The sequence below is a fragment of the Erpetoichthys calabaricus genome, chromosome 2 (genome assembly GCF_900747795.2).
Source record: "Erpetoichthys calabaricus chromosome 2, fErpCal1.3, whole genome shotgun sequence".
NCBI classification, from domain to species: Eukaryota; Metazoa; Chordata; class Cladistia; order Polypteriformes; family Polypteridae; genus Erpetoichthys; species Erpetoichthys calabaricus.
The window spans coordinates 251290031-251309237 of record NC_041395.2 but is presented as its reverse complement, the minus strand read 5'-3'; the positions used below and the strand labels follow the sequence as shown (position 1 = coordinate 251309237).

At 38.6% G+C, this 19207-nt stretch overlaps 1 protein-coding gene across 6 annotated transcripts in view; it reads left to right on the top strand.

The window, feature by feature from the left end:
• Positions 1-19207, top strand: part of cpeb3 (cytoplasmic polyadenylation element binding protein 3) — a 194212-nt gene that overhangs the window by 42245 nt on the left and 132760 nt on the right. For 4 of the 6 annotated variants that reach the window (XM_028795348.2, XM_028795349.2, XM_028795347.2 and 1 more), the window contains exon 3: positions 18643-18796. In XM_028795348.2, coding sequence (XP_028651181.1) covers positions 18643-18796 — 154 coding nt within the window. The remainder of the gene's footprint in view (positions 1-18642; positions 18797-19207) is intronic. The other 2 variants (XM_028795351.2, XM_028795352.2) reach the window with 1 other exon arrangement.

Genomic DNA, 19207 nt, shown 5'->3' with positions numbered 1-19207 from the left:
GCGAAGAGACAGAATAAATGAACGCAGACGTGTACAACGCGCATATGACCTGCCAGAAAAAAAGAAAGCAAGACTCCAAAAGCAGAAAGCTCAACTGACCGACATACAAAAACGGACAAGGCACGATACAAACAATGCACGACGTAGACTGAAACGGACTTTTCGCAAAGCGGAGGCGAATCAATTAGAACTCAAAAATAGCACGTCACAAATAATGGACATGCAACAACGCGGCACTCAAACGCCACAAGAAAAACATGCCCGTCGCGGACATCAACGCCAGACACCTGCTAAACGCTTACGCCAGTTGGCTGACAACGCCTTCAGTAATGAGTCCACTATTGAGGAAAAATCATTGGGATTAATGAATGTCATTTGCAATCATTGTCATTCACTTAACTTCCCAGAAGAAACAACTGGCAATACAAATAATGAATTTACACGTTGTTGTCAAAAGGGGCAGATTAGACTGCCTCCTTTACATTCATATCCTGAATATCTACAGAAGCTTCTAACTAACGATGTGCCTGAAAGTACAAACTTTATGAACTGCATTAGATCCTACAATAGTTCATTTGCTTTTGCATCTACCGGAGTACATATCAGGCCACCAAAAGGCAATGGCCCATACTGCTTTCGCATATGTGGTTAACACAACGCACTATATTATGTCCAAAAAATATTAATGTTAATCACATTAATAACCAGGTCATTTCATTACTTCCTGGAGAGACACGGCTCTTTCTAAACTCTGACAAAGTTGACTCTGATGACGACAATGAACATCTGAATTTCCCCATAGAATATTTGAACACTATTAACCCAGACGGATGACCACAATAATAATAATAATAATACATTTTATTTATATAGCGCCTTTCCCATGCTCAAGGCACTTACAGAATATAATAAAGAACAGCAGAATATACAGTATATAGCATTGAACAAACCAGATAAATAAATAAAGAAGATTAAGACAGTAAATTCTGAAAAAAACAGACAACATAATTGATGGTCTAGCACACACATACAGGTTACATTGGCATCTTGACAGAGACGTAAACTGAGAGAAAGGTAATAAAGTCAAGTACAGCTAAAAGCCTTCCTGAACAGATGAGTTTTGAGTTGTTTTTTAAAAGAATTCATGGAGTCAGCTGACCTGATTAATTTTGGTAGGTCATTCCAGAGTCTGGGCGCTATACAGCTGAAGGCCCTGTCACCCATGGAGTGTAGATTAGTGAGGGGCACAACAAGATTACCAGAATCAGAGGACCTTAGTGGGCGGGCAGGCACATAGTGATGGAGGAGGTCACTGATGTAGTTTGGTGCGAGGTTATTTAAAGCTTTGTAGGTTATTAGTAGGATTTTATATTTGATTCTGTAGGACACAGGGAGCCAGTGAAGACGGAGCAGGATGGGTGTGATGTGCTCGCTGCTGCTGGTTCGAGTAAGGACTCTTGCAGCTGAGTTTTGAATAAGCTGGAGCTGTGATATAAGATTAGAAGGGGCACCTGCCAGTAGGGAATTACAATAATCGATGCGGGATGTGATAAATGCATGGACAAGTTTCTCAGCATTAGAGAAGGAGGGGAAGGAGCGAACACGGGATATGTTACGGAGGTGAAAGTAAGAAAGTTTCTTAATGTGATTTATGTGGGTGGAATAAGTGAGGGAGGAATCAAAAATGACACCAAGATTTTTTACAGTAGAGGCAGGTCTGATGAGATCACTGCCAAGATGGACTGGGAAGGAGCTCATTTTATTAAGTTGCATTTTAGTCCCAATTTGCAGGAGTTCAGTTTTATTGCAATTTAATTTTAAAGAGTTCTGCTCCATCCAGGTTTTAATTTCACTAAGGCAGGTTGTGAGCTGAGAAAGCTCTGATGAAGTTCCACTTTTAACATTGAAGTAGAGCTGGGTATCATCTGCATAAAAATGATAACCCAATCCATAACTACGGATAATATGGCCAAGGGGAAGCATATAAATACAGAAAAGCAGAGGACCAAGGACAGAGCCCTGAGGGACTCCTTGTGTGACTGGCACGGAGTTGGATCTGCTGTTGCCAAGACTAACAAACTCTTGCCTATCAGTCAGATAGGACTTGAACCACTGGAGGGCAGTGCCAGAGATACCCAGCATGTTCTCCATTCTGGACAGTAGGATGTCATGTCTAACAGTGTCAAATGCTGCACTGAGGTCTAACAGAATTAATATGCTAGTTTGTCCAGAGTCTGCTGCCATAAGCAAATCATTGGTTACCCGTAGCAGAGCAGTTTCACAGCTGTGCCGTGCCCTGAATCCAGACTGAAAGGGTTCCATCAAATTATTAGAGGTTAGGTAATTGGTGAGTTGGGAAGCTACAACACGCTCAAGAACTTTTGACAGGAAAGGTAAGTGGGAAATAGGCCAGAAATTGTTAAGATTGTCAGCATCAAGGCCAGACTTTTTTAACATTGGGGTTACAGAAGCAATTTTAAAAGTGAGCGGCACGGAGCCAGTGTCAAGGGATGAGTTTATTATTGTTGTAACAGTCGGGATTATGGCATGAAGGCAGGATTTAAGTAGTGTGGTGGGGATGGGGTCCAGTACACAAATAGTCGGCCTCATCTTACAAAGCAGGTTATTAACAAACGCAGAAGTGACTGGTGAGAACTTAGAGAAGGAGCTGGATGGAGTGGGAAAACAGGGAGAGATATAAACAGATTTATGTTAGTTGAATTATTTAGATCTTTAATTTTGTTACGGAAAAAGTGGAGGAATTCCTCACAGACTTCAGTAGAAGAGGTAGCTGGACCAGATGCGGGTTCGAGTAGTTTATTAACTACAGAGAACAAAACCCTTGGGTTATCATGGCCACTTTCTATTATTCTGCCATAATGGGTGTTCTTGGCAGAAGTTAGTGCTTCTCTGTAAGCTCTTTGGTGGTCAGAGAAAGCCTGGATGTGCACGGTGAGGCCAGTCTTACGTGACATTCTCTCAAGGCGTCGGCCAGCTGCTTTCATAGATCGCAATTCTGAGTTATACCAAGGAGCTGAGCGCTTAAAGGAAACCTCCTTATGTTTTAAAGGAGCTGTTTTATCTAATGCTGAATGAAGGGCTGTGTTATAATAGTCAACAAAACTATCTAGTGTTGGTGGAATAGGTGCAGACAGTAAAAGATCAGAAATGGATCCAGAAAGGATAGAGGGACAGATATTTTTAAGGTTTCTGTAAGAAATTTGTCGTTTACAGGTAAGAGGTGGGAGAGGTAATGAGACAGTGAAAAATACTGCTTTATGGTCAGAGAGTCCCAAATCAGTGCTGTAAATGTTGGCAACAGATAGTCCAGAAGTGCAGATCAGGTCCAATATATGGCCGCCAGAATGGGTTGGAAAATCAACATGTTGTGTCAAGTCAAAACAGTCCAGTAAGGACAGGAATTCATTTCTCAGTTTAGATGTAGTAATGTCAATATGGATGTTGAAATCACCAAGAAGCATAATTCTCTGAGAGTAAGAGCTTAGGTGGGTCAAAAGTTCAATCAGATCGGATAAGAAGGATGCATTGTATTTTGGGGGACGATAGAGAACAATAAGTGAGACAGGACCTGATTCCGTTATTAGTTTAAGAGCCAGGCACTCAAAAGACAATGGGCAGTCAATTGGGATTCTTTTAATGTTTAAGTCTTCTCTGATAATTACTGCCAGCCCGCCTCCTTGTCTTGAGCTGCGAGGCTCTGAGTGGAAAGTGAAACCAATTGGAGTCGCCTCTGTGAGAGACGCAAATTCGTTTGGTTTTTGCCAAGTCTCCGTTAGACACAGAATATCAAGTTTGGTGTCAGTGATGAGTTCTGACAGCACCAATGCTTTGCCATTAAGAGACCTCGAGTTAAACAGTGCAACATTACATAATGAGGCTTCTTTCTGCACAGAGCCGCAATCAGGGTTTATTTCCACATAATGCAAATTTGGCACACCGACAATTCTATTTCCAGGGTCATGAGAAGGACGGCGTATTCCTGAGCAAATGCTGCCGGTGGTCTTTTCATTCGCAGCCCGGCGGTGGCGGCGACCTGACCCGCGATGTATATATTTCGGGCGCTGCAAAATACCAGCGTCCTTTAGGATGTTGCAGTCAGACCATTTGCTCTGGACAAACTGTTTAATAAGAAGGAGTTTGTCATGAGAGTATTTTAGCATGATACTGGGCAATACTTATCTGAATAGCAGTGGAGAAGCAGCACAGCACAGCGGAACCGGTAGGACAGGCGGGTGTGGTAGAGTAGGTGAGCAGCGATAGTAAAGCAGCAGAAAGCATAGCATGAGGAGGTAGCAGGAGTTGGAGGTTCCAATACACAGCCACAAACTGTAACGCTTGGTAATTTCAGGCGTGATCGTCCCGGAGCCAAAAGCCAGATTAGTATGAATATCAGATCAGTTCCCAGTCGTAGAGTATTGTAAGATGAAGCGGGAGCAGATCAGCAAAGCGAATTTAATATAATCACGGAGACAGATCATCCCGAGGTCCTAGATTGCCAGGCACAAAGAAATGCTTGTAGGTTCTCGTCCCGTGATCCACAGACTCAGCTGTTCCCAGTCAAAGTAAAGTCCATAAAATCTGTAAATATAAGCCAAATCCATATAATTCGAGTCAGCTGTATCCACGAACTATACGTACAATAAAAGAAATAAAACAAACATAAGAAAGTGTAGAATTAGGCGAATTTTGCGAAAAGTGTTGTTTAGGAAGGAACAGGTGAGGGGACGCTGGCGCACGCATGTTGTTGCCGCTCCTCCCTGTAAACAACACTTTTCGCAAAATTCGCCTAATTCTACACTTTCTTATGTTTGTTTTATTTCTTTTATTGTACGTATAGTTCGTGGATACAGCTGACTCGAATTATATGGATTTGGCTTATATTTACAGATTTTATGGACTTTACTTTGACTGGGAACAGCTGAGTCTGTGGATCACGGGACGAGAACCTACAAGCATTTCTTTGTGCCTGGCAATCTAGGACCTCGGGATGATCTGTCTCCGTGATTATATTAAATTCGCTTTGCTGATCTGCTCCCGCTTCATCTTACAATACTCTACGACTGGGAACTGATCTGATATTCATACTAATCTGGCTTTTGGCTCCGGGACGATCACGCCTGAAATTACCAAGCGTTACAGTTTGTGGCTGTGTATTGGAACCTCCAACTCCTGCTACCTCCTCATGCTATGCTTTCTGCTGCTTTACTATCGCCGCTCACCTACTCTACCACACCCGCCTGTCCTACCGGTTCCGCTGTGCTGTGCTGCTTCTCCACTGTTATTCAGATAAGTATTGCCCAGTATCATGCTAAAATACTCTCATGACAAACTCCTTCTTATTAAACAGTTTGTCCAGAGCAAATGGTCTGACTGCAACATCCTAAAGGACGCTGGTATTTTGCAGCGCCCGAAATATATACATCGCGGGTCAGGTCGCCGCCACCGCCGGGCTGCGAATGAAAAGACCACCGGCAGCATTTGCTCAGGAATACGCCGTCCTTCTCATTACCCTGGAAATAGAACAACACAACCTTACCCTTAAAAATGGAACAATAATCATGCTATTAAGAAACCTTAACACTAAACAGGGTTTATGCAATGGCACATGGTTAGTCGTCAACACCATGACACACAATGTTATTCAAGCAACAGTTCTTTCAGATTCACATGCTAACAGTACTGTTCTCATTCCTAGAATTGACCTTACGAGTTCTGACCTAGAATTACCTTTTACATTGAAACACCGACAGTTCCCCATTAAACCTGCATTTGCCATGACCATCAACAAATCACAAGGACAAACCATGGACAAGGCTGGCATCTACCTCTCTGAGCCCGTTTTTGGACATGGACAACTTTATGTTGCCTTCTCACATGTTCGACGTTCATCTGACGTTAAAGTTAAATTTATAAATGATCCATGCCAAGGAAGACTCATTCAAAGACAAGACACCATCTTTACTACTAATGTTGTATACAAAGAAATATTCCAATAAAACATTACTCTATACCAAACACTCTATTTTTTATTTATATAGGCATCATCCAAACCTGCACACTATTCTATATCTAATTCATACATCTCACTCTTTGTCATGCCCCAACGCCAGGGGTTGGCGAGCGAAGCGAGCAGGGGGCGGAGCCCCCTAGTATAACCTAAATTGTCCCCAGGGAGAAATTTGACTTTTTACAGAAACTCTGTAAATAAATAATAGTTATGTTATGACAAACCGCAACATCGCGCAAATATACACCACAGTCATTTGTACACACTCACCCATTGACAAGGACACAATTTAAAGTCACTAAACAAACACACATTACTTAGTTTATGAGAGGAAAGCTGAAGTACGTGGTGAGGGTGAGTCTGGTGGTAGGAGACACACAGAGATGCATGAAATGCATGCATACTCCCCGACAGTAACCATCTTGGAAAGTAAAACCTAACACTCTGTAACAAAGCTGTGCTTCTCTTGATACATTCCTGTCCTAGTCTAAATCTTATTTTAATGCAGTCTTTCTCTCTCTCTGGTTGTATCTTTCCAATTATTCTTCTGATATTGTATCTACTGGAGCCCTTTTTGTCACATTCATTATCTCCAAACTTCTCATTTTGATATTTCCATTGCCCTTAAGTACATACTTTTTCATTTACATTTGATTTTTCCAAAGGTGTTTTTTTTTTTTTTTTTAAATTTATGTTCTTCATCTGATTTGTAAAACACTCGTACATTTGCCTTCCATCTTATTATAAGATGATTCTTTGTCATATGGAGCCATTTCTTCACTGAAACTTTAAGGCTATTTACTATTTCCTGACATTTTTTTCTTCATTATTAAACATGTAATTGCTTGTTTATAGTCCATGAACCACACGAGCATCCATATTTGTGACAGAGTGGTTACAGCCTGATATTATAGAAGATCTTTAAATTAGGTAGTTTAGCTCTGTGTGTTGACTGGTTAGGTCACTTGTTTGAGGAGGTTTTAGGTTTATGATCTTGGTGGGGTAAGAAGCCAGTTTTGAGAACTTGCACAAAAACTCTAAGATAAACTATCAATTATTAAACTTTTCAATAAGCACAGTGTCATCATAATACCAACATTGAAATATTTCCATGAATCATTTTTTTAAAAAAGCATATTTATTATTACCGTGTTACTGTGTGCAAAAGCAATCTGCCTATCCCAGCCCCGTATTTATTAATTTATCTTGTTTACTATTTATTTGCCTGGGTCAGTAAAATTGTATACTTAAATAAGTGTTTCTCCTTTTTTGTAGAAGCATTCTTTATTTTATAGTCTTCAGACCTGCTAAATGTTAGCAACCATCATTAAACCTCAACAAAGAAAAATACCCATCCTTTAGTATATAAAGTATAACTGTAACTTTCCCATCATTATATGTTAATGATTGAATCCACTGGGTAGTGTTGTCAGACAATAGTTGGCTTTTTCTGTATTTTTTTTAAATGCATATGTGTTGTTTTGCTCACACTGGAAACACTGATTACCTAAAATTAAAAATGGTGATTTTAAAATTAGTAAATATGTAAAAATTTTCTGAAGATTAAAATGTGGTCTTTTGTTTAAAAAAAGTTATTTCAATATTGACTCTACAGAAAGATATCTTTACTGTTGTGAAATTTCAATGTTTGTATACTGTTAAAGATTTAAGTAATATATTGTAGACACTGATGCCTCTAGAGATCTGCATTGTGTATCTGACTGTGTTACTGTAAGTTCTAGGTTCTTCCATGCTATATATCATTTGTTTTTTCGCAGAAGCTTGAATTGCTTTTATATATATATATATATATATATATATATATATAAATATATAAATATTTTTTCTATACTACACCATCTATCACATGCACTAAATTATAATGTGACTAGATTTTCAAAGCCCAAACTGGGACACTTGTGTAGCATGCATGTCCTCGTATAAAGCCCATCTACATTCACTTAATGCCTGTTTTATAACATCAACAGCAAAGGTTCAGGGCTCATAAACCAATACATGCAATTCCACACGATGGTTGACGTGGACTTAAATAAATATTAGAACTGTCTGTTTTTGTCTGCTTCATGGTCATCCCTGTGATGCTGTTCAAATTTAGCACAAGTTGTTAATCAAGTTTTTTTTTTTTTTTTTTTTAAACTTTATTGATTTTATTGTAATCATTCCATACAAATAGATCAATTTTTACAAAAAGTAGGATTGAAATTAAATCAATCCCCACCCCTGAGAAAGAGAGCATGGCCAACGGAGTAAAACTAGTAAAATAAATAAATTGATGAGTTTAATAAGTGGATAAAGATAAATGGAGAAGAAGAAAAAATGGGAAGAGAATCTGCTTCCTCAGTGCTTTTAAGAGCTTATTCTAAAATATTATTGATTAGATCCTGCCAGGTTTTGAAAAAGTTCTGCACAGATCCTCTAAGTGATAATTTGATTTTTTTCAATTTCAAATAATATAAAACATCAGTTACCCACTGACTTAAAAGAGGAGAGTTAGGATTCTTCCAGTTTAGGAAAATAAGTCTGCGTGCCAATAGTGTAGTGAATGCAATCACAGTTTGTTTGTCGTTCTCCACTTTAAGCCCATCTGAAAGAACACCAAACACAGCTCTTAATGGGTTAGGAGGCATTGTGACACCAAGGCTGTCTGAAAGGCACTTAAAAATTTTTGTCCAGAATGATGTTAATTTGGTGCAGGCCCAAAACATGTGACCCAGTGAGGCTGGAACTTGATTGCAGCGTTCGCAGGTTGGATTTTGCCCTGGAAACTTTTTGGACCGTTTTAAGCGAGACAGATGTGCTCGATTATATAATTTTGAGTTGAATAATTGTATGCTTTGCACATATGGAGCTCGAGTGAATTCTCAGCATTCTACCTTCCACTCCTTTTCTGATATGTTGAATGAGTGATCATTTTCCCATTGACCTCTTGGATCTTTCATAGGGAGGGACTGTAAAATAATTTTATATATTGCAGAAATGCTGTCTGAGTCCTCGAAACTGAGCAATATTTTTTCCAGCATAGAGGAAGGTGGGAGATGAGGAAAATCAGGCAGGTTCTGTTTAACAATGTTTCTAATTTGAAGATAGTGAAAGAAATGTGTTGCTGGAAAGTTAAATTTGGAATGTAATTGTTCATAGGATGCAAAAATGTTGTCTATATAAAGATCTCTAAGTAATTTAATCCCAAATGTTTTCCAGATATTAAACACTGCATATGTTTGCGAGGGTTGAAAAAGGTGGCTCTCCTGCAGAGGTGCCACAGATAAAAGATTCTCCATCTTAAAATGCTTTCTACATTGGTTCCATATTTTGAGTGAGTGGGGCACAATTGGGTTATTGCTATATTGGCGATAACTTGCATTAATAGGGGCACAAAGCAGGGAATATAAAGAAGTACTGCAGGATTTTATTTCTATTGCGCACCAAGCCAGTGTATGTTCATCTATCCAGGTTTTTGTAGCTTGTATGTTTGCTGCCCAGTAATAAAACTGAAAGTTGGGTAGAGCCATGCCACCTTCTGCCTTAGGTCTTTGTAGAGTCGCTCTTTGAATACGTGGATGTTTTAAGTTCCAAATAAATGAGGTTATGGTTGAATCTAATTGCTTAAAAAATGATTTATTGATGTATATTGGAGTTTTGCCCGTGCTATTATATGTATATTACATCGATGGGAAGTTTCGTATGTGAAGTTATAAATGCATTGTGAAGATGTTTGTTATGTATCAAGACGCACAGCCTAAAATCTGGTCTGTCCCCATCACCTGGACTGGCCAACTTGGTAAATTATAGTGACCGTGAACTAGTGAATCATTATAATGTGTAGGTAATGGAGCTGTGAGGTTGGTTTAGTTTAAGGTAAATAGTACTGACTAAATGTTTGCTCTACACACATCATCACAAGCCCCAGAGTACTTCATTCAAATGTAAATAAATATAACCCTTTGTTTTTCCTTCCTTGCATTTTTATACTTTTACAGTTAGTAAGATCGTTTAACTTAATATGTTAAGACTTAAATGATTGAGAATAGGAAGATGCATACAGCAGTTTCTGTGCACACCAAGCTGTACTTGCCAGTAAGATTTCAAACAAGTTCACAAATTCACCAATGCTTTTGAATGACAAATTTTAAAACTGTGTATAGTGTGATCTTTTCAAGAGATCTCAAAGAAAATGGAACTGTCTCAACAATTTTTTTTTCTACGTAAACCAGAATTTTTTAACATTTTCTTTTTTAAACCTACATTTTAATTTGGTTCAATAATTAATGGGTAAACATTTTAAATCAATTCTCTGGTGTAAAAAAAAAACTGATAATTGAAGGAGGACTTCATGGTGATCCACATTGGCATTTTGCATTTATAATGTTTTGTAAAAGGACTTTTTTTAGATGCTGGTTGTAATCTTATCTTCCTATTCCCTTTTTCTGGTGAGGGTTGTGGTAATGTTGGTTGTTTGCTTATACAGTAAGTATAAAACAAAAACATCATTATATGTACTAAAGAAATAAGTATTTCTAAACATTTTCAAATTTTTCTTTTTCCTACATTTCATGTTTATTTTGCTGAAAATGTGTGTGGTGGGGGGAAAAAAAATACCCTAGTTGAATTTTTTACTGCGGGCACTAAATATTTCTTCTTAACTATCTGAAAATTTCAGCATTGCTTTATGCCCTAGGAGTAATTCATTCCCAAGTGTTACAAGCTCAAACTGCAGGCAAGAAATGACACATTTCACCCTAAGTTATTAATGGAACTATAAAAATAATACCACATTGTAATTTGTGAGCTGAATACAATGAATTGAAACCAGACAAACAAAAATATCATTTGAGTTATGCAATTGCTAGGGGGAAAAAATCAGCTTTTTGCTTTGCAAGGCAGTTTTTTTTACTTGGATTTTATTTATTAATTGGAAAGTTATTCTCTCTTTTCTCACAAATAGTGTTATTCTTTGATTGGCTTTATTTTCCATAACAAATAATGTACTTAATAATGTACTGTGTATCCACAGCCTTCTCTTTTTATGAATAACAGTGTTTTTTTATGACCAGTACTGATCAATATAAGGTATTATTGCCCTTGTTTTTATTCTTTGTTTTTAGAAGCCAACTTTAGCCTCTGTAAATTAAAGGGGAAAATTTTATGCAGAAAATGGACTTCAGCATTATATAGTTAGTGCTAAAAAATATACAGTATGTCAGACCACTAAATTAATGAAAAGGCCAATTAGGAGATTGCGGAGTCAGACCAATATGCTAATGTTCAGAGGAATATAAAAGCTTAGAAAGTTAAAGCAACATTCTTAAGAGGAGGATAGTGAGAAACCGAGCCATGCAAGGATCTGTAGGCGATTACTGACATTTTTTTAGAGTACTGTAGAAGAAGTAGTACGCAAAAATAGAGGAATAATCTGGATAAATTGAGGAAGTAAGTACACCATTTTGACAGAAGCATTCTGATTAAGATAAAGAGGTTGGTAGCAATTTTGGGGCCCAAAAGAGCTAAGAGTTGCAGTATGTCAATCTATGAATAATATAAACCTGAAAAAGGAGGTGGGTGGGGCAAGTAATGAGAGAGAGCATGTTAAACACCATGTATGAAAAATGGCAACTACCAAGATATTTAAAAAACAGTTAAACTAAAATCTACAATCTCAAACTCTTTTAAAAATGGATAAAGACAATATTAAAACTTCTAATAGGACAGGCCTTATTCAATCAATTTTCTATAATTGATACATTTTTAGATTAAGCACTGTCACTCCTTTTTTAGAAAATGTTCTTGCAGTAGCTACTATCCCTGCATTATTTGGGCTATGATGACCCTTTTTCTGCCTGTGTCAAAAAAAAAAAAAAAAAAAAAAAAAAAGACTGTGAAAAAGTAGCATAAGAACATTTGGCAAATAGTTATTTCCAATGTATATTCAAGTAAGCACATATCACTTTTTTAGATTTGATCACCTTAAATTTACATGTTCTTTGGTGATATCACTTGTTAATTCAAAAAGAAGGCCATTGGCCTTGTTGCTCAGTTTACTGGTGTTGATTGAAATGATAACATCCAGTAGTCCCTGTGTTTTACTGAATGCATAAGGAATTTACAAAAAATCTACACAAAACACTTCTAAGCAAAGTCCATTATGAATACTATAGTTTGTTACTGAAGGCTTTCTGGCAGTCTGGAATGACTTTTTTACGTTAACTATTTTATGTGTTATAAACAAACAAATTTTACTGATGTGAATCTCCATAATGTATTTTTTGTCTGTTGTGTCCTGCTTTATAAGTACAACAATTATGACTAAATTAGCTATATTCAGTTCTTGTTTATATTGCTAGAATTTAGAGAAAGCATTTAAAATAGCCTTTGGGCTTATAGTGGGCTTAATATAGTAGCCTCTTGTGCATGTAGACACAACAACTGTAGTCTGTGTGTTTGTTTGTTAGTATCCTTGTTTTTTCTTGCACAGTTATGGAGATAAACACTTAAGGTATAGAAATATTTTAATTGTTTTGTTCTAGGGTACTGGGGCATAAGTGAGTATCATAGCTGCATCCATCTACAGTAACTACTAAAAATGTTGGTCTGCTCAAAATGTGAATGTGACTTTAATGGTGTTTTAAAGATGTCTGTTTACAAAGTTGGCATGATAACATTGTCGGTGTTAGCTCCGTATAGTTTATCGGTGACAGAATAGGAAAAATGGATACAGATGCTTCATATTGAACAAAACTGCTTGGTCGTCATTTTTATTAGTCAGGTTTTAGTTGATATATGAGATCTAGTCATAGCTGTTCTGGTAATAATCAAGCCTTGACACAATAAAAAGGTTTGGGGCAGCCTCCTGTATAATTGAGAATTGGCTTCTGATTGCAAGAAAAAGGTTGATACAAAGGTCCACAACAGAACTGGAGCCTCATGCATAACAACGTGCGTAGAATTCACACTAAAACATGGCATACGGACAAAACTTAATGTGTGCATGCACAAAAAAATTCAGATGCAGAAAACCGTGCTTAAGCCAACTTCCGCGCACTTCTGCTACATACTGTAAATCCCAGTCCGCGTGAAATGTAACGCATGTTCATGTGCCTGCAGCCCCTCCCAGACTCCTCCCAGAATTACACCTCTTTGAATATGTAAATAATGTAAATCAGTGTTTATTTTGTCATTAAAGTACAACATCATAAACTTAATCTTAAAATCTTAATAGTTTCTCAAATCCCATCGTAACTAAAGTAGCACATTAAATGCTTCGTATTCTACATGTTCTTCTATGTGCTTTATGTGTGGTAATCACTACTTGCTTCTTAAACAGGCTTTCTCTTACGCCGACAGGACACAGAATACATTACAGTCACAATATTACAGCTCTCTGAACAATATAAATACTAAGATGTATACTTGATATCATTTTCATTATGAAAAGCATGTATTAAACATCGGGTCACTGTGGCGCAATGGTAGCGACAAGCTGGTGCCCCTTCTAGAGGTTTTTGTCTGCCTCCCGCAAGATTCTTTCTGTGCCGTGCGCAACCCTCGATGAAATAATTTATTGCAGCAGTACTGTTTCAAACGTATGAACCCCCAATTCCAGTCCTTCCTTTTCTTTCTTCAAGTAACCAATCGCCACATAATCAGCTCTTTAATAAATTTCAAGTCATCTGTAAGTTTAGAACGCAGATTCTTCAAAACCTTTAAGGAACATTGAAATATCTTTGTAGTACATGTTTTATTATTCCATCCATCTATCCATCCATCCAAGGTCGCGCCAGTCCCAGCAAACATACATCGTGAGTAGGAACAATCCCTGAACGGGGCACCAGTTCATTGCTACCACTGTCCACCATGTCCAGACATTTGTTTAATAACAGTTTACATTATTTAAATGAAATTAAAAATGTATCTGTATAATGTAACATATATATATTTTATTGCATTTCATCTTGAAAATGATATCAAGAGCTCCAAGAAGATAGCACCTGGAAATCTAAATCAACTTAGAAGCCAGTCGTCATTATGTGTACATTCGCGCTCTCTTCTATTGAATTGAATTCCTTTATTGTTATTTTTGTTGTTGTTGTTGTTATTATTTATTCTTTTATTGATACCAGCATAGGAGAGAGTTACCCCCCCCCCCCCACACAATTACAGCAGCCCAGGTAAGCAGAGAGCTGAGGAGACTTCGTGCCAGCAAAGCAGTGGGTCCAAATTGAGTATCGCCACGACTGCTGAAAGCCTGTCCATTGGAGCTGGGGAGTCCTCTACAGCGTATCTTCAACCTGAGCCTGGAACAGGGGAGAGTCCCGAGGCTTTGGAAAACACTTTGCATCAACCCAATCCCAAAGGTATCGCATCCTTGTGAGCTGAATGACGTCAGGCCTGTCGCCCTGACGTCACACGTGATGAAGACCATGGAGCGGCTGCTGCTTCACCACCTGAGGCCACAGGTCCGCCATGCCCTCGACCCTCTGCAGTTCACATACCAGGAGAAGGTGGGAGCGGAGGATGCCATCATCTACATGCTACACCAATCCTTCTCCCTCTTGGACAGAGGCAGTGGTGCAGTAAGAATTATGTTTCTGGACTTCTCTAGCGCCTCAACACCATCCAACCTCTGCTCCTTAGGGACAAGCTGACAGAGATGGGAGTAGATTCATACTTGGTAGCATGGGTCGTGGACTATCTTACAGACAGACCTCAGTATGTGTGTCTCGGGAACTGCAGGTCTGACATTGTGGGCAGCAGCACAGGAGTGCCGCAGGGGACTGTACTTTCTCGGGGTCCTGTTCAGCCTATATACATCGGACTTCCAATACAACTCAGAGTCCTGCCACATGCAAAGGTTCGCAGATGACACTGCTATCGTGGGATGCATCAGGAGTGGGCAGGAGGAGGAGTATAGGAACCTAATCAAGGACTTTGTTAAATGGTGCGACTCAAACCACCTACAACTGAACACCACCAAAACCAAGGAGCTGGTGGTGGATTTTAGGAGGACCAGGCCCCTCATGGACCCCGTGATCATCAGAGATGACTGTGTGCAGAGGGTACAGACCAATAAATACCTGGGAGTGCAGCTGAATGATAAATTGGACTGGACAGCCAATACTGATGCTCTGTGCAAGAGAGGACAGAGCCAACTACACTTCCTTAGAAGGCTGGCGTCCTTCAACATCTGCAATAAGATGATGCAGATGTTCTATCAGACGGTTGTGGCGAGCACCCTCTTCTATGCGGTAGTGTGCTGGGGAGGCAGCATAAAGAAGAGGGACGCCTCACGGCTGGACAAACTGGTGAGGAAGGCAGGCTCTATTGTAGGCACGGAGCTGGACAGTTTGACATCCGTGGTAGAGCAACGGGTGCTCAGCAGGCTCCTGTCAATCACTGAGAATCCACTGCATCCACTAAACAGTATCATCTCCAGACAGAGGATTAGCTTCAGCGACAGACTGCTGTCACTGTCCTGCTCCACTGACAGACTGAGGAGATCATTCCTCCCCCACACTATGTGACTCTTCAGTTTCTCCCAGGGGGGTCAACATTAACATTATACAAAGTCATTGTCTGTTATACCTGCATTTTTATCGCTCTTTAATTTAATATTGTTTTTTATCAGTATGCTGCTGCTGGGGTATGTGAATTTCCCCTTGGGATTATTAAAGTATCTATCGATTGATCGTATGGTGCAATGAGATTCAATATGCAAATCCTCCATAAACTTATTTTCCTGTAAAATGGTAAAATAACAACAACAAAAAAATAATACAATAAAAAAACAATGAAAAATATATAATATGAAAGCATAAGTGGCTCAGGTTGTGCATTATTACAACTGTAATGCAAGTTTACAGTGAGGTAATTGTACAAACAGTTCTACTGGGTTCCCTTGATGGACTGATTGAGTGCATTTAGCGCTCTTGGGATGAAACTGTTTCTGAACCGCGAAGTTTGTGCAGAAAAGACTCTGAATCATTTGCCGAATGGGACAAGTTCAAATAGACTGTGCACATGGCTGAGTTACCGTGTGCTAGAAGCTATACCACGAGAATTCTCTCTGCTCTTGACTCAATCTGTGGTAGAGCTTTCCGATCAGCTGCTGTAGAGCTGTAATTTCACACTCGGATATGTTAGGTTAAAATACTTAGTGGTGCACTGAGAGTAACAACGCTAAAGCAGCTATAGTATATGGAATAGTTTGACCATTCCGTGCACCATTATGTGGTTACAGGTTGATTAAAATCAGATGCCTTAAACTAAAAAACGATATGCGGTTAATGTCAGTGTATTTCATATAGCCATGTCAGGGATGTGAATCTAAAAAATAAAGTGAAGCCACGCAGGAACAGTAGCACTGCTTTGACGCTGGGTGCTGCCAGTTTGCAAAACCAAGCCAAAAACTTGCATACGCTATGGTTTGAGCTGCGGTGAAAATGTGTAAGGCTTTACGCCAAGTTTAGTTTTGTACATCATGATGTAAGCATGGAAACGGGTGTATGCAACACTTTTGTGCATATGCACCATTTATACATGAGGTCCCAGAACAGGTTAGGAAACATGTCGGATATATAGTAGAAAAGCAGGAAGAAGAGGGATCTTGGGACCAGAACCGAAAATGAGGTTATTGGGCTGCGACTTCTTAGGGTGTGAAAATTATGTCATTAGGAGGTGGGCTCTTCTGTTGGTCTAGAAGTGACATCTTCTGGGGCGGAACCGGAAGTGATGTCTTCTGGGGTGCAACCAGAGGTGATGTCATCCTGAGAGACAGGCGGAACTTCCCACAATTTTTTTGCGGGGAGATGAAAGGATTAGTGCACTCTGTCACCCCCTGGTCTGACCAGGAATTACCTTTTTCTGAGCCCTTTAGCTGCCTCCCATGCGCACTAGTCTGACACTGTTTAAATTGATAAGTCTCTTTGGGTAAGGATGGGAGAATCATTATGACAGAAATGAATGGTTTATACAGTACACTATATAATGTGAACAAATCTGAATCAAATTTAATTCCTGAAAGATGATCTGTTCGAGTTATAATTGGAAGCTTTTTTGTTTTTGTAGTATAGTGATCCCCCGCTGTATCGCGGTTCAGCTATTGCGGAAAAATTCAATAAGTACATCCTACCTGTAGTGTACTTTGCAGCCAATTCATAACAAAGCATACAGTTTTCAGCAGTCACTACGGTAGACAAAGAGTCTCGCGTTACAGTACCCAGATGATTTCTTACAAGGCCCATTACTGGCTGAAAGAGGAGACTCAACCAATCGGAGCAGGATTTTCATTCTCTTGGACTCTGTTTAGCTGCTGCTAACGTGGTGTAATCTCGCAAGAACAGCGAGCGTGGGTCCCTGACGCATCTCAGTTCTCTGCGTATCGTGTACCTTGCTTGTGGTCTGATTGTTGTGAGCAAACTTTTTGTAAACTTTTCGTTTTGTTTTAAACCCTACGATGGCTTCCAAGCATCCTGCATCTTCTAAGCCTTCTGGTAGTAATGAGCCTAAGTGCCAGGGTTAGGGTTAGGGAAGACCTTAACCATTCAGGAGAAGGTAAAACTCCTGGATAAGCTTCGGGAAGGAAAGCGTTACGTGGACGTCGCTCGTCATTACAAGTTTACATGTGTTTAAAGCATGTGGGAGGGGTATTTTAAGGCTTAAACTATAAAAAAATGTTTGTTTATATGGTATTTCTATATCGCGGATTTTCACCTATCGCTCATGGGTCTGGAACGTAACTTCCGCAATAGGCGGGGGATCACTGAATATCACATTCTGAAAAGACTTTTTAAATCTGTTAAATACTAAATAATTGTCTGTTCTCACCTTTTACTGATGTTACATTCTTTTTCACACATCTGTCCATTTATTTTTCTTCAGATGATCAGGTTGGGTAACATTCTTATATGGTTTTTGTTCTTGATTGTGCTGTACCACTATGAAATGTTTTTCTCTTTTTCTAACAGAAATATCTTGGCTGTAATATAGTTTTACTAGCTATTTCAAGGATGTTTGACTGTTTTTTGCATTGCAAGGTTTGAATTAGTTAATGTAAAGTGTTAAAGTATTATATGCTGCTGTTTATTTGAACAGTCAATGTATACAATGACGGGAAATCTTTATTAAGTTTACATGTAAATATGTATTATATTGCCTGTACTGTTTAGCTTCTGGAACTATCTAAAGACTCAGCTAGTTGAATGTGGTGTGTACTACACAATAGATTTGTTCAAAATTTATCCCAACAGCAACAACCTTCAGTTTAAGGCAGATATAGCACTTTTAGTTCATTTCATAACTCTTGATTACATTTTAAATATGCAGTCACAACCACACACGTGTTATATTTTTTTAAAATTTAACAGCAATATTTTATTTATTAATTTTAGTACTGTATATAACAGTCCTCACTGAAACGTTATACTATTCAGATCAAAAATCAGATTGTTGTGTGACACAGTGATGAATGTGTCATTTTTCATTTAGAATTTGTAAGTCTTCTAAGTTTGGTGTAGTTTTAGTGGAGGCGTAACTGTAGTATTAAACAAAGAGTTTATTTATGCTAAAAAAAGAGTAAATTTAACCTTTGTTTTCTATTTCAGGATCGGAATCGTCCCTATGATGCTTTTAACTTGCACTCTTTGGAGAATTCCTTAATGGATATTATAAGGACTGATCATGACAAAGGTAAACACTACCCTCCCAGTGGCCCACCAATGACTATCGCTGATATAATGTGGAGGAATCATTTTGCAGGTTAGGAATATTCATACATCCATGTTTATTTGACTTTGTTTTCATTGCATTTGTCAATTTTTAGTTTACTATAAATCTTTCTCTTTAACAATTTTAATCATTTTGATATGTTGCTGTTGCCAACAAAGTGTAGCAATTTACAGTAACCATGCCACAGTGAATTGTAATGACTTACTAGTTTTCAACAAAATAAGCCCACCCACTAAAGGACTAGTAAAATGATAATGCTGTCCTCTGAGCCATATTCTAGCATCATTTACAATACTACCTGTGTCCGATTATTGAGGAATTTATTTTTAATTTTAGGAACTGCTGGTACAAAACTACTTCTACATTATAGGTGACTAAATGTTGATATCCAACTGAGCAACAGTGATATCACAGCTTTGCTGTTTAAAGAAGCTAAACTAT